At 42.4% G+C, this 16105-nt stretch overlaps 1 protein-coding gene across 1 annotated transcript in view; it reads left to right on the forward strand.

The window, feature by feature from the left end:
• Window positions 1-15104, forward strand: part of gabbr2 (gamma-aminobutyric acid (GABA) B receptor, 2) — a 171516-nt gene extending 156412 nt beyond the window's left edge. Inside the window, exons 17-19 of the mRNA XM_054763557.1 lie at window positions 981-1110; window positions 7155-7272; window positions 9816-15104. Coding sequence (XP_054619532.1) covers window positions 981-1110; window positions 7155-7272; window positions 9816-9981 — 414 coding nt within the window. The 3' untranslated portion in view covers window positions 9982-15104. The remainder of the gene's footprint in view (window positions 1-980; window positions 1111-7154; window positions 7273-9815) is intronic.
• The last annotated feature ends 1001 nt before the right edge of the window (window positions 15105-16105 follow it).

The raw sequence follows: 16105 nt of genomic DNA on the forward strand, positions 1-16105 counted from the left end.
GCATTTTTTTGTAGTCGGCCCCAAGCTGTACTGTAGAACATTCTCCCCCCTCATGCAAAAATGGCCCCCAGTTCAATGCTTTAAGTCTCGTCTTAAAAGCCACTTTTATTTTCTGTCTTTTAACTCGCCGTGAGTTGTGTGTGTCTTTTACTGTTGTCTTTTCGTTTTGATTGGTTTTGCTTATCCTGGTTTTATTTTTTTATTTGTTATATTAGTTTTACTGTATTCATTTGTAGTTTTACTTCTTATTTACTTGAGTCTAGTTTGTGCAGCACTTTGGAAAGCGTGTTTATAAAATGTGCTATATAAATAAAGTGGATGGGATTGGATTGGATTCTGTTTTTGAGAAGCATCATCAAAATCTTCAATGTGACAGAAGCACTTTGCTGTTTTTAGAAATCTGCTGAAAAGACTAGTCAAAGATATTCTATATGAGAGGAGTGATGTGCTGTTTTTAGGAATCTACTGTAAAGACATTAGTCAAAGATATTTTATGATTGGAGTGTTCTGGGGCCGCACGGTGGTCTAGTGGTTAGCATGTTGGCTACACAGTCTGTGTGGAGTTTGCATGTTCTCCCCGTGCGTGTGTGGGTTTTCTCCGGGTACTCCGGTTTCCTCCCACATTCCAAAAACATGCATGTTAGGTTAATTGGTGACTCTAAATTGTCCATAGGTATGAATGTGAGTGTGAATGGTTGTTTGTCTATATGTGCCCTGCCATTGGCTGGCCACCAGTCCAGGGTGTACCCTGCCTGTCGTCCGAAGTCAGCTGGGATAGGCTCCAGCATACCCCCGCGATCCTAATGAGGAGAAGTTGTGTAGAAAATGGATGGATGGAGTGTTCTGATGTTTTTGAGGACCTACTGCAAAATCATTGCGTTCTTTGCTAACAGTTACCATTTGTAGGTTTTTTAAAAGCTGGTTGTTTGTGCTAACGTGTTGATGTGTGTGTGTTTTGCTGTTTTTGTGGACCATGAAAGCTGGACAAAGAGCTGGAGGAGGTAACCATGCAGCTGCAGGACACACCAGAGAAGACACCGTACATCAAACAGAACCACTACCCGGACGCCAACAACATCCTCAGCATACGCAACTTCACCGATGGCAAAGGTATTTTTTTTGCTGCATTAGCCAAACATGCTAACGCTAATGCTAGGACAAGCTAGCATCGGCAGAACAAACAAACACCGTTAAGTGGTTCATGGCCGCACATCACGTCTCGCAATTTATGGACTTGGGGCAAGAGGACGAAAAGGACTTTATTGGGTGCTAAACCTCTGGGCGGCATCTCTTTGCTTGAAGCACATGAAATTAATTCATCACGTTTATCGTAAACTGAGAGTTATAGTCGTCATTTTTGTGGACCATGGGTAACAGTTTTATGAGGAAGGCTTGATGAAAATGCAGCTAAATTGGAGGTTGTGGGGGCAGAAGTCTCTGTAGGGAAGTCTACACTTCCCGGTCCTCACTTCCACTGGTGAGACACCGAGGCGTTCCAGACCAGCTGCGAGACATAATCCCTCCAGCGTGTCCTAGATCTGCCAAGGGACCTCCTCCCAATTGGGTATGCCCAGATCACCTCACCAGGAGGGAGTCCAGGAGGCATCCGGACTAGAGTAGCGGTTGTTTCCAGGCATGCGAGGGGGAAACTCATTTTGGGCCGCTTGTACCCGCTATCTTCCCAGATCGATCGGTAAATTGAAGAAATGTCTTTGCCTTCACGATCCGGTACTGCGACCGCATGACTGAATACTCTGTGCCGATCCGCCTGTCGATCTCACGCTCCGGCTTTCCCTCACTTGCGAGCAGTGGCGGAGCCACAAATGTTTCATTGAGGTGGCCAAGGTGAAACCATTACTCACATGGGGTGGCTATACGTTGATACCTGAAATGTCTCCACGTAATTCCGCCACCGCTCCCGAGATACGTGAACTCTTCCACCCGGGGCAAAACCTAACCCAACCCGAAGGTTGCAATACACCCTTTCCCAACTCAGATTTGGGGAGCAGAGTCTCATCCCGAAAGCTTCACTCTCAGCTGCAAACAGCCCAGTACACGATGAAGTTGGGGCCATCAGGACCACATCATCCGCAAATAGAGACAAGATTCTTAGAGATCCTAAGAGCCCCAAGCTGGACACCCTCACCGCCCTTGGGAAAAGGGCAGGCCTTGCGGAGGCCAGCGTTCACTGAGATCCGCTTTGGCTTCCCAGGCTTCTGCTGCGGTCGATCAAGGACCAAATGGCACCAGCCCCGTGCTCCTGGAACACAACTCACAGGACACCGCGACCAACACGGTCGAATGCCTTTTCCCAGTCCACAAAGCACACGTGGACCGGTTGGGCAAACTCCCATGCCATCCAGTACCCTTGCTAGAGTGAAGAGGTGGTTCAGTGTTCTTCAACCAGGAAGAAAACCACATTGCACCTTGGAGTTGAACGGTCGTAGCCAGCGCTCTGGAATAGACTTTCCCAGGGAGGCTGAGAAGTGTTATCCCCCGGTAGTTGGAACTGCACTGTACTGTTCCCGACTTCCACAGTCCCACATCCATCCATCCCCTGGACCCTCTGTTTCGTTAGCTTCTGCTTTAGCCACAGGCTTTGAGAGCGTCTCGGCTCAGGATGAAAAGTTTATTCAAAAGAACGTCAGCGAGTTTACCTGACGATCGGCCATTAGTCTCGCCAGCGGCCTTTGAAATTTCGATCCATGACGACGAGCAATCAGTCTAATTTGGCGTCACGGGTCGTTAAGCTTCCTTCAAAGACTAACTTTTACTAGCTTCTGTCTGTTTATGTTTGACATCGTCATCATCTTCATCAGTAGAAGTGTTCTGCCATGCTTGCACACAACAACGACAACAATGCTAAATGCTAAAAACAATAACGTCACCAACATATAACTTCATAAGATGGCCTGCCTGTGATGCTCACAGCCACTGGCAGCATATTTGCATATTTACAGTACATGCTTGGGGACTGCTATGATATGCTGACATGCATTCACAAGCATGTGAGCCCTTTCATTTCAGCTCATCATCAATTTCTAGGTTAAAGACGTCGTACATGTTTTTTTCTTATCATATTGTGACAGCAATGATTTTTTCCCCCAGGCTTTTTTACTATAGATTTTTTTTTGGGAGGGGTGGGCACAGATTTGTGTATTTTTTTTGGCATTGCCGCAATCGTGAAATAAACAAATAATTCACAGAATAAATACCATATATGTCACATTTTAAATAATAATGAAGTTATTATTATTATGAATTATTATTTATTATTTCAATTCAATAATTACAATAATTATTCAATAATTAATAATTATTATTTCATCACATTTTGGATTAATTAATTGAAATTCTATTTATTTAAAATTCCAAATACATTATTTAAAATGCATGTAAAGTATTTTATTTTGGCATTGCTGTGGTCATGAAATAAATAAATAAATCACAAAATAAAGGAATAAATCCCACATATTTCACATTTTAATTCATTAATATAATTCATTAATTTGTAAGATAATTAAATATATTTTAATTTATAATTAAAATAAGTATTCAATAATGAATCATTATTATTTAAGCACATTTTGGTGTAATTAATTAATTGAAATTGAAAATTTATTTAAAATTCCACATACATTACTGAAATACATGTGTTTTAGTTGATTGCTGGTACTATTCTCTAACTATACTATTTTTTATTCTAACTGTTCTGGATAACACTACTGCTATTTTTTTATCTATAGTCTGAATGTATTTATTTTTGCATTTTATTTATTTTTTTTAGCTTTTAATATCCATTCTCTTCTTGCGCTGCTGGTGAAATTCCTTGTGGTCATCCCACTCAAAGTTTTTTGCATGTGAAATGTGCACATTTGTGCCGCTTGGAAGTTGAATTTTTGGCGGATGGGAACACACGATTCCTGCATACTTCATGAAGAGTAGACATATATTTCTGCTTTTAGCTGTGAGAACTACAAGGTTAGCCTTTTTTTGTTTTGTTGTAAAATGTTTGAGGTTCAATGGAGGTAGGAAGCTGTGATCAGTGAAGCAGGCCAGCGAGTGCTGACGGAGGAATCTGGGACAACTGGAGAGAAAGCTGCAGGGGGGGGGACATACACACAAACACAACAAACAAATATATAGTGGTGTGGAAAAGTGTTTGCCCCCTGCCTGATTTCTTTTTTTTTTTTTGCATGTTTGTCACACTTAAATGTTTCAGATCAAACAAATTTAAATATTAGTCAATGACAACACAACTGAACACAAAGTGCAGTTTTTAAATTAAATTTATTTATTATTAAGGGAGAAAAAAGTCCAAACCTACATGGCCCTGTGTGGAAACAGTGATTGTCCCCTGTTAAAACATAACTTAACTGAGATTAATTTAGATCTATCAGCCTGGAAAAGGGTAGTAAGTAATTTCCAAAGCTTTGGGACTCCAAAAAAACCACAGTGAGAGCCATTATCCACAAATGGCGAAAACATGGAACAGTGGTGAACCTTCCCAGGAGTGGCCGACCAACCAAAATCACCCCAAGAGCGCAGCGACGACTCACCCAAGAGGTCACAAAAGACCACAACAACATCCAATGAACTGCCTGTCTCATTTGCCTCAGTTAAGGTCAGTGTTCATGACCCCACCATAAGAAAGACGCTGGGCAAAAACGACCTGCATGGCAGAGTACCAAGACCAAAACCAAAGCTTGTCGCAATTTTGCCAGAAAACATCTTGATGATCCCTAAGACCTTTGGGAAAATAGTCTGACGGAACAAAAGTTGAAGTTTTTGGAAGGTGTGTGTTCCATTACATCTGTGAAAGTAACGCCACATTTCAGAAAATGAACATCATACCAACGGTAAAATATGGTGGTGGTAGTGTGATGGTCTGGGGCTGTTTTGCTGCTTCATGACCTGGAAGACTTGCTGTGATAAATGAACCATGAATTCTGCTGTCTACCAAAAAAATCCTGAAGGAGAATGTCCGGCCATCTGTTGGTGACTTCAAGCTGAAACCAGCTTGGGTTCTGCAGCAGGACAATGATCCTAAACACACCAGCAAGTCCACCTCTGAATGGCTGAAGACTTTGGAGTGGCCTCGTCAAAGTCCTGACCTGAATCCTATTGAGATGCTGTGGCATGACCCTAAAAAAGCGTTTCAAGCTGGAAAACCCTCCAATGTGGCTGAATGACAACAATTCTGCAAAGATGAGTGAGCCAGAATTCCTCCACCGCGCTGGAAGAGACTCATTGCAAGTTATCACAAACGCTTGATTGCAGTTGTTGCTGTAAGGGTGCCCCAACCAGTTATTAGGTTTAGCGGACAATCACTTTTTCCACACAGGGCCGTGTACTGTTGGTTTGGATTGTTTTTCTCTCTTGATAACAAAAAGTTCCATTCCATTCCCTTTTCCTCCACTTTACCGGGTCCAGCAGTCTCAGTACGGAAGCCAGACTTCCCTGTCCTCGGCCACCTCCTCCAGCTCCACCGGGAGGACACCAAGGCGTTCCCAAGCCAGCTGTGAGACGTAATCCCTCCAGCGTGTCCTAGGTCTGTCCCGGGGCCTTCTCCCTGCTGGGCTTGCCCGGAACACCTCACCAGGGAGGCGTCCGGGAGGCATCCGGATAGATGCCCAAGCCACCTTAACTGGCTCCTCTTGATGTGAAGGAGCAGCGGCTCTACTCTGAGCTCTCCCGGATGACCGAGGTCCTCACCCTATCTCTTAGGGTCAGTCCAGCCACCCTACAGAGGAAACTCATTTCAGCCGCTTGCATCCGTGATCTTCTTCTTTCTGTCACAGCCCAAAGCTCATGACCATAGGTGAGGGTGGGAACAGATATCCATCGGTAAACTGAGAGCTTTGCCTTCCGGGAAAAAAGTAATAAAAAATAATAATAAAAAGTTTCATTTAAAAACTGCATTTTGTGTTGAGGTGTGTTGTGTGTTGACTAATATAGAAATTTGTTTGATGACCTGAAACGTTTAAGTGTGGCAAACATACAAAAAAATAATAAACCAGGAAGGGAGCAAACACTTTTTCACACCACTGTATGCTGCAGTATTCTGGAACAAATCACGCAAATGCCGGACTTTTTTTAACCAAGCCTTCATTTGCCAGTGAGTAGTGAATGCATCGAAATGAAGGTGCGCACTTCACTTGTGTGTTTTCGCTTCCTGGTGGGACCATTATTACCCAAAAAATATTAATAATAATTGCAAAATTGTAAAATAATTTTGTGCAGTTTTTCATTTTTGTATGAAATAAAATAGTAATATTATAACAGAATAAGCTGTGAGAAAAATCCTTAATAATACAACAATATTTTACAATATATACAATCATATTCAGATTAAATTTCAATTAATTTAAATTCAATTTTCAAATAATTTTTATGAGAAAAAGTTGAAATATTTCAAGAACAAAATATACATTTTATAATAATATACAATTAGTTTTAATATTGCAGTTTTAAAATGATTATTTTATTAAACTTAACCTGAAATACAGTCGCTCAAAAAAATGTAGTACAGCACACATTACAATTTAAAAAAAATATTATTTTATGTGAATTAAGCAGAATTATTTCAAGAATAAGAGTCATATTACCACAAAAATTATTTTTAAGAACAAAGGAGTAACGTTACAATAAAAAAATTTATCATTTTACTAAAATAATGTCATGTTACAAAAATAAAGTACGGTAGTAATAGTACAATTGTTTAAAATATATATTTTATGAGAATAAGGTTGAAATAGAATTTCAAGAATAATGTAGTAATACTACAATTTTGCCATAATATTTGAAGAATAAAATAATCATATTACAATAAAAATATGATTTTGTGAGACTGAAGTTGAAATAGTTCAAGAATGAAGTTGCAATATTAAAATAAGAGAAAATATTTTATGAGGCTAAAGTTGAACTACTTGAAGAACTTTTTTAAAAATCGTTATTTTACCAGAATAATGTCATCAAGTAAAAAAAAAAAAAAAAAAAAGGTAACTTTATCATTTATTTGTACCAAAAATAGCTGTATTTTTCCATGCTGAGAGTGTCAGAGATGAGCGTGACTCTCCAGGTGGACGTCGCATTCTTCTCCTGTCCTGTGGGGCATTCATTGGTAAAGATGCCTGCATGTCTTCTCCCTGCAGACGCTGACAGGAGCCTCCTGAAGAACCACCTGGAGCAGAAGCCTCAGGGCCAGTGGGGCTCCATGGACCCGTCCAGAATAACCCGGGGTCCCCTGGAGGACATCAACTCTCCTGAACAGTGAGCTCGCTCTCCTCCTTCTTGTTTTGTCAGCTTCACGTCGCAAACATCTCCACCACCGGCATGCATCTGTAGGGCGGTTGCTATGGCAACGAAAAGCCTCCATATCTCTCGCCCACGCACAAGCCCGCTTCTCCTCAGCCGCCATGTTGGAGGTGCACGCACGTGTGATAGATGTGTTGTCACGAGAAGGCGACACGCACGGCGAGCTGTGTTAAGTTATTATTCATGAGCAAGCAAAGCTGAGGAACTTTGTCAAAGTGGACGGGGGGAGGGGTCATCATGCATCATTTACAAGCTCCACCCCTCCCATTCGGATCAAGTTGGATGGCGAAGAGAGCGCGAGGCAGGTAGACGGCTGGATGGTGGCGGAGAAGGATGCTGAGATAAGGAGAAGCTTACGTAAGCGGAGATGTGAAAATAGACCAACAGAAGGAACACTCGCAGCTATTCCCAACGCCGATGAATGTTTCATCGCAACGCCACGAAAACACAGTAGAGAGCAATCTTCAGGAAAACGACTTTGGAACGACAACAGCGACATCAACACACTGATTTTACACACACTTTGATTGACAGCGGGAGGGAATGCTGTGAACGCTTTCTCTTGCTGACCAAAAACCACCAGCAACTTGAAATATGAGGAGAATAACCTCCTTGTTTTTCACCACAAAGCTCATTTTACAAGAATATAGCCTTCATTTTGGCGTGGAAAAAAGGACTAATATTGTAGTAATAAGGTGGTAATATTTTGACACAGAAAGTACACATCGTTTAGTGGGAATAAAGTTGCAACTGTGAGTAAACACCACAATCAAGTTGTAATATTACAAGAAAAAAAACTCATGGTTTTACCTAAATAAATTTGTCATATTGCAAAAATAAAGCAGCAATATTACAATAAATAAATATTTTATGAGAGTAAGGTTGCAACGAGGCCAACGTTCACCGAGAACAGGCTCCACTTACTGCTGGGACAATGTGGACCAGGCTCCTGCTCCGGTGGTACAAGGACCGAATGGCACGTAGTGGCACCCCCCCACAGGACACCACGAGGTGTAGAGGACCAGCTCTACACCTCGCAAAGGTGTAGAGCTGGTCCAGTGTTCTGCAACCGGGACGAAAACCACATTGCACCTCCTGTAGCCGAGGTTCGACTCACGGTCGTACCCTTCCCTTCGGCACCCTGGAATAGACTTTCCCAGGGAGGCTGAGGAGCGTGATCCCCCTATAGTTGGAACACACCCTCCGGTCACCCTTCTTGAAAAGGGGGACCACTGCCCCGGTCTGCCAATCCAGAGGTACTGTTCCCGACTTCCACGCAATGTTGAAGAGACGTGTCAGCCACGACAGTCCCTCAACATCCAGAGTCTTGAGGAATTCAGGGTAAAACTCCTCCACGCCTGGAGCTTTGCCACTGGGGAGTGTTTTGACTACCCCAGATACCTCAGCCAGGGTGATGGAACTGTCCACGTTCGTGTCCTCTCTGCTTCCTCTATGGAAGGAATGTAAGAAGTATTGAGAAGGAGCTCAAAATATTCCTTCCACCGTCCGACTATGTCCTCAGTCGAGGTCAGCAGGCTTCCAGACCCGCTGTAAACAGTGTGGACCGGGCACTGCTTCCCCTTTCTGAGGCGTTGGACGGTTTGCCAGAACCACTCAAGGGCGACCGAAAATCGTGTTCCTCCCACACCCGAATTTTTGACTCCATCACCGGCAAAGCCGCGTGCCTGTCAGCTGCTTCAGGAGCCCCACAAGCCATCCATGCTCGATAGGACTCGTTCTTCAGCTTGACGGCCACCCTGGCCTCTGGTGTCCACCATCGGGTTCGGGGCTTGCCGCCACGACTGGCACCGACCACCGTGCGGCCACAGCTCCGATCGGCTGCCCCAGCAATGGAGGCACAGAATACGGCCCATTCGGACTCCATATCCTCGGCCTCCCCCGGGATGCAGGCGAAGCTCTGCCGGAGGTGAGAGCTGAAGCCTTGACGAACGGGAGCCTCTGCCAGATGTTCCCAGCAATAGTAAAAAAATACTGGTAATTATTTCAAGACATAAAACACAAACAAGAATGAAGTCCCAATGATAATCAAAAAACTGTAATATTAGCACAATAATGCTGTAATATTATGAGAATAAAGTTGTAATATTACAATTAAAAAGGATTGGTACTTCATGAGATTTTAAAAAACAAGAATGAAGTCCTAATAATCAAATAAAGTTGTACTATTACATTTTGTTTAGCAGATGATGTTGTACTACTACAAGAATAAAGTGGTAATATTGTAAAGAAATATACAGTACACACATTTTATGACAATAAAGTTGCAACGTTCCAAACAAACAAGAATTAATTCCTAATGATAAACAATTGCAGTAATAAGCTAATAAAAAAGGTCATAATTTTAAAGAAACAGATTTAATATTACAATAAATATTTCATCAAAACTCGTGTAAAGGGTCTCATATTTGATGTTGGGCTTGCTGTGCAAGATGATATTCCAGGTGTGTTGAAATGCTCGCTCTTGTGTGTTTTTGCAGCATACAGCGCCGCCTGTCGCTGCAGCTGCCCATCCTGCACCACGCCTACCTGCCCTCCATAGGGGGGGTGGACGCCAGCTGCACCAGCCCCAACGACAGCCCCGGCTCCAGCCCGCGGCACAGACACATGCCCCCCTCCTACCGGGTCATGGTGTCGGGCCTGTGAGCGTCACCCCGCCGACCCGCCCCCACCCCCCGGCCGACCGCCAAGACCCCGACCCTCTCGACCACGCCCCCACCTCTCCCTTAATAACACACACGAGACCGTCTCTTCTTGCGAAGGAGACCTCAACGGTTGTTTTTTCTACGCCAAGATGGACTGACAGCATCAGCGACACGGAGGACATGGCGGAGGGACGCTACTGGGAGAACCAGGCGGGAGGCGGGGGGGGTGGGAGGAGCCTGGATTCGCTTGGCAGCGCTAACCTCCGCAAAGGCACGTGTGCATCCAACAACACCGCAGCAATGAAGCCTTAGCCGCTCCTGAAGAGTCGTCGTCTTTTTTTTCCCCGCCCCCCCCCCACATTAGTCGCACGTGAGACATGTAAATATCATTCTGGACGTCGGCGTGTCGTTTGCTTCGTACGGGATGTGATGTGGACCGTTTGTTTGGTGTGGGGGGGCTGGGAGGGGTTCGATGAAAGCACACGTCTTTGCGGAAGATGCTGACCAACGCACGGGCGTTCTTAATGCCCGTGGCGGCCCTTTCTTTTTTTCCACGATGCTAAATTTGCACCGCCGCTCGGCCTCACTGGTCATGCGCGTGCGTGCGTGTCGTACGCCAAGAAATACACACAAAATACAAAAACATGGCATGGCGGGACTGATCATATTGATCCCAGAGGGGTGTTGGAAAGGATGTAGGTCGACCACAGCCGCACTTGACCTGAATTTCCACAACTGGCGAGGTTCTTGGATTGAGCATTGAAGCACACGCAGCGCCCCCCACTGGTCGGCCGTACGTCACGTCTCACCTGGCCCCTGTTGCTATGGAAACGCAACGCCGGCCCCAACACGCAATGTTTTTTTTGGTGCGTTTTTTTTGTCCTCATGCAAGCGGAGACTGTGGAGGACGTTTGATGGAGACGGTTTGTTGTTTTTCACCATCGGTGTCTTGCTTTTTAGTTTTTGTAAAAGGCGTCCCGTCCAGCGCTGTGCCTGTCGTCACGGCGCAAACACGCATCTTTACATTGCCCTTTTTGACTTTTTCTTTCTCTTCTTTTTTTTTAACACCCGACGCCGCAATGCACGGGACGGCGTGGGATGAAACCGGACCGCTAGGTCAGAACTGAAGAACTGGACCCAAAGGGACCAGCTGAATGGAGCTCGTATGAGGCAGAAAGTGACTTCCTGTGAGAGCTATGACCCCCCCCCCACCGCCCCGCTAGGCACCGCCCGCCCCACACAGGAGCACCTGGGCCACTAAACCACAGCAGAACCACACAAGCAAGCACCGGTCCGACCCAAACGAGACGTTCACATTTTTCTATGGTGACATTCATTGTGATTGTGTACAAGTTGCTGACGTCCACGGATGTTTTATCGTTTTTCACAGGGGACGGCATGGAATCAAATGTGTCATTCACGCGTATTTGCAGTTTTTGCACCTGCTCTTTGCATCCACTAAAGGGTTTCCCAAACCTTGCTGGCCAAGTTTGATGATTTGTCAAGATTAGCGCGTCTTGAGCGGCTTTGCATTGATGCTTGACATCGACGTGTCGACGTGAGTGTCATTGGGAGATCGCAGTTTCGTAGGAAACGTTTCTTTAATGATATCAAATACAGCGAAACCTCTGTTTTCGTAGTCCCTTCCAAAAAGTCAGACAAAAAGCGAAGGCATTTTTCCCATAGGAAATCACGTACATCCAATTAATCCGTTACAGAAACCCCAAAATATTACCCAAAAATGTCTTTTACAGAGAATAATTCTAGCTTTACGTACAGAAAATAATGACCGCTAAATGACGAATGAAAAGGATAACTGGACATCAAACATTACTTTTGCCTTTACTGAAGACTTTCATAGGTTTTCCTGCCAAATGATCGGCACACGGACTCCTACAGGCAGTTTGTTAGGCGCGGTGTTTGGCCGTACGAAACTGTGTACAGTGTACAGACACTGGAATGTCAAAAATTGTCGTAGAAAACCGAATCGTACAAAAACCGAGGTTTGACTGTACTAAAATGCATCGCGGCTTGGATGTACTTGATTGATGATTGCAGCGTTACGTTCGTTATTCATTTGTTCCAAGAAAGAGATGGGAATTTCAGACAAAAAACAAATCACACGAAAAGTGGGGCGTACGAAAATTGAGACGTGTACAAAAACTGGCACGCAATTGCGTCGAAAGTTGTCGTCCCAAAAAAAATTATGAACCCAAGACGAAGTACAGAAAATGACATGAAATTGCGGCGAAAACATACACGTCATATAAAACAGAATTGTATGAAACGTAGGGCACACGAAAACTGACACAGAATTTTGCCGAAAACTGTCAGCGAAAACAGAACAGCATCAGAAAGTAGGGCGTACAAAAACTGGGACATGGGACAACATTTTGGCAAAAACTGTCGTTGAAACTGAATTGTATGAAAAGTAGGGCATACGAAAATGGAGGTTTGACTGTACTAAAATACATCGAGGCTTGGATGTACTTTACTTTGCCGAGAGAGTGTGTGCTTGATTGATGATTACCTCAATTTTCCTTATTAATTTGCTGCAACTCGACTAAAAGAGAATCATATGAAAATTGGGGCGTACGAAAACCGAGACGATGTACAAAACCTGAGACAAAATTATGCCGAAAATTGTCATCAAAAACAGGATCAGATGAAAAGTAGGCCGTACGAAAACCGAAACAGAGTACAAAAACTGGGACGGAATTGTGACGAAAACTGATGTTGAAAAACAAATCGTATGCAAAGTAGGTTGTACGAAAACCAACGTTTGACTTTACTAAAATCCAACGAGGCGTGGATATACTTTATTTACTTTGCCAAGAGAGTGTGTGCCTCATTGATGATTACCTATGTTTTCGTTATTAATTCATTGCAAAGGTCAGACGGAAACAGAGGCAAAAATTCAACTACATTTGACATATATGCATATAAACATACATATTGACATATTAATATAGGCTATATACTGTATATATACATATATACATATACATATATACATATATAAATATATATATACATATATACAGTAATATGCTGTACAAAAAAAATTTAATTAATATGTAAATTAAATTTCAACAAAAAGTAGGGCATACAAAAACTTAGATGGTGTACAAACAGACAAAATTTTGGTGAAATTTGTCGTCGAAAACCGAATCATATGAAAAGTTGGACATACAAAAACCAAGACTGTGTACAAAAACTCGGAGGAAGTTTTGGCGAAGATTGTCGTTGAAAATTGTATGAAAAGTAAGGCGTGCGAAGGACGAAACGATGCACAAAAACTGGGACGCAATTCCGGCAAAAGATGTTGTCAAAAACCAAATCGTGAAAATACGAAAACTGTGATGACATTTTGGCAAAAATTCTTGTTAGAAAGTGAATCGTATGAAAACGGGTGTACGAAAACCAAGATGGGCTAAAAAAAACTGGGCCAAAATTTTGTGATTGAAAACCGAATTGTATAAAAAGTAGGAAAAACAATGTACAAAAACTGGGACAAAATTTGATCAAAAACTGAATCGTGCAAAAAGTAGGGCCTATGAAAGCTGAGGTTAGACTGTACTAAAATGCTTAGATTTGAATGTCCGGCTGATTAATTACAGTGGTACCTCGGTTTTCATTATTCATTCATTACAAACCGACGGCGCAAACTGTGATAGAAAACCAAATCGTACAAAAAGTAGGGCACAGGAAAACCCAGGTTTGACTGAACTAAAACACATCAAGGCTTGGAGAAGTTTACCTTGCAGAGAGAGCGTGTGCCTGATTGATGGTCACCTCAGTTTTTGTTATTAATTTGTTCCAAACCGATGACGAAAATAGTCATTGAAAACCGAATTGTATGAAAAGTAGGGCATAGGAAAACCAAGATGTGAACAAAAACTGGGACAATATTTCAGTGAAAATTGTCGTTGGAAACCGAATCATGTGAAAAATAGGGTGTACGAAAACCGAGGTTTCACGGTGGTAGTTGTATTTCGCCTGATTGATGATTGCAACGGTTCCTCAGTTTTTGTTATTAATTACTTCCAAAAAGTCTGACAATATTTCTGATGTAAACCGAATCATACAAAAACTGGGGCATACGAAAACCGACATTTGACTGCACTATAACAATAAAACTGCACCCATTTGGGGCCACCGAAATCATAATTTTTGGGAAACCCTGATTCTAAAAACATGAAATGTTTCTGTTATGTACAAGTAGGACCTCAAACTAACAAACTAAGACGGTCACACGGACTGAGGGGGAAGGTAGAAGCAGACAGTCTATCTTTTTTCCGTTATTTCCTATCGCTAAAGAGGAAAAATGTGATAATCTTTTGGTTTTATTTGAAGTTTCTGTTTAACAAAGTGGTGCAAATGCAGCCGCGGTGGGTCAAGGGCTCATAAAAGTTGTAAAAGTTGCCGTCATCGAGGAAAAAGCACGAATGGTTTTCTTTTTCTAAGCCTTTCTACGGCGTCTGCAGAGAGACAAAACACTTTCCAGCCAAGTTCAGCGTCACTTTGATTGTGCTTCACTCTTTACGTTGAACAAACCAAAATGCAACCAGAGGGGCAATAACTTGTTTTCTGTTCACAGAAAGAGTCAACTGCAGTATATAGATAAATATATATATATATATATAGATATATATAAATGTATATGTAAAAGATCTTTAAGTAACATTCTCATGTTTTTTAATGTTGATTTCACACAAAAAAATGCCGCAAATGATACTTGGAGTTTTTTTAATTCTCGATTAATTTTACAGTATCTGTAACGATGTTATGTCCAGATGAGGTATAGCTGTGGAGACGTTGTATAAAGTATCACATGACATCCCGACACTTCAACGTCTTTCTCGGCGCCATTAGTTGTTGCCACGCTGGGATTTGGGAGGGAAATAAAACAACGACCTTCTTCTTTTTGTTGTCTGAATGTCCTGGACAGCCTTTACTTTTCACATCATCGTTGAATAAAGTGAGACTGAAAGTGAGACGCTCTGCTCCAACCCTTTTTTTTTTACTCTGTGAACCATCTGAAAAATATCGCTTACTGGCTTTTGTTTGATGGAAAACCAAGTAGGTGCTTTTTTTTTCGTATTAAAAATATACAAAACCGTACCAGAGAATTGAACATTATTTGCTCCTGTCAAAGGTTTGAAGACACTTTGTCATTCAATAGCATGAAAAAGTCTCTCCAAACTTTTGACTGTGTATTTTTTAATAAAACACAACCAGGCCAAGCGCCATAGTTCCCCCATATTGTGATTTACACCATAAATAGTAGTCCTACATTTATTTGATCTACATATTTAGCTTCCTTGACCATGAAAACATAGCATGAGCAACTGGTATCAACTGCAACTGATATCATAATGATATCAATATTAGTTCCGTAGTTATTCACAAGAATTGCATTTTCCGTCAGGGCGGTTTTCTTCTGGCTGTACAGTAGCTTCATAGCTTTTGAAGAGACAACAAATCCGTTGACACACTCCAGATTCCACCGTGTCTTGGTGTATATATAATATATATAATATATATAATATATATAATGGTGTTTATTGCAGGTTTATAGCTTCATTTGTTGTCTTCCTTGGGTGAAAATTCCAAAGGTCCCCTATTTTTTCATATTCTGGATCATAGTATTCCAAATTATTCCATAATCTGGATCAGCCTTTGATATTTTCCTGTTGGAAACTTGTCCTGTATTTTTTTCCCCAAGTGCTCTGACCATTTTTTGTGGAGTAAAATGCACAAATGCCGAAAACGGTCCTATTGCGCAATGTTAAAGCATCCTTGAAAAAATTCCTGGATCCAGACGAGGATCCGGATGACCCCCGTCGTTCCATATCCCATTTACAACAATTCCTTAGCGGAGGAAAACATGCTAGTACTAGAGGATGGTACATACTGTACTTAGTCCAGCCAAAAGTTTGTAGACACTTTCTCATGCTCTTGAACGAAAAAGTGTCTAAAAACATTCGACTAATTTCTTTATACAAGTCAAACCTGTCTTAGCGGCCACCTGTATATAACGGCCACCTGCCTATAGCGGCCACTGAAGAAAAAAAATCCCCCCCCCGCAGAAAATGTACGTGTTATAGACCCTGTGTATAGCA

Source organism: Dunckerocampus dactyliophorus, chromosome 20 (assembly GCF_027744805.1).
Source record: "Dunckerocampus dactyliophorus isolate RoL2022-P2 chromosome 20, RoL_Ddac_1.1, whole genome shotgun sequence".
Classification (NCBI taxonomy): domain Eukaryota; kingdom Metazoa; phylum Chordata; class Actinopteri; order Syngnathiformes; family Syngnathidae; genus Dunckerocampus; species Dunckerocampus dactyliophorus.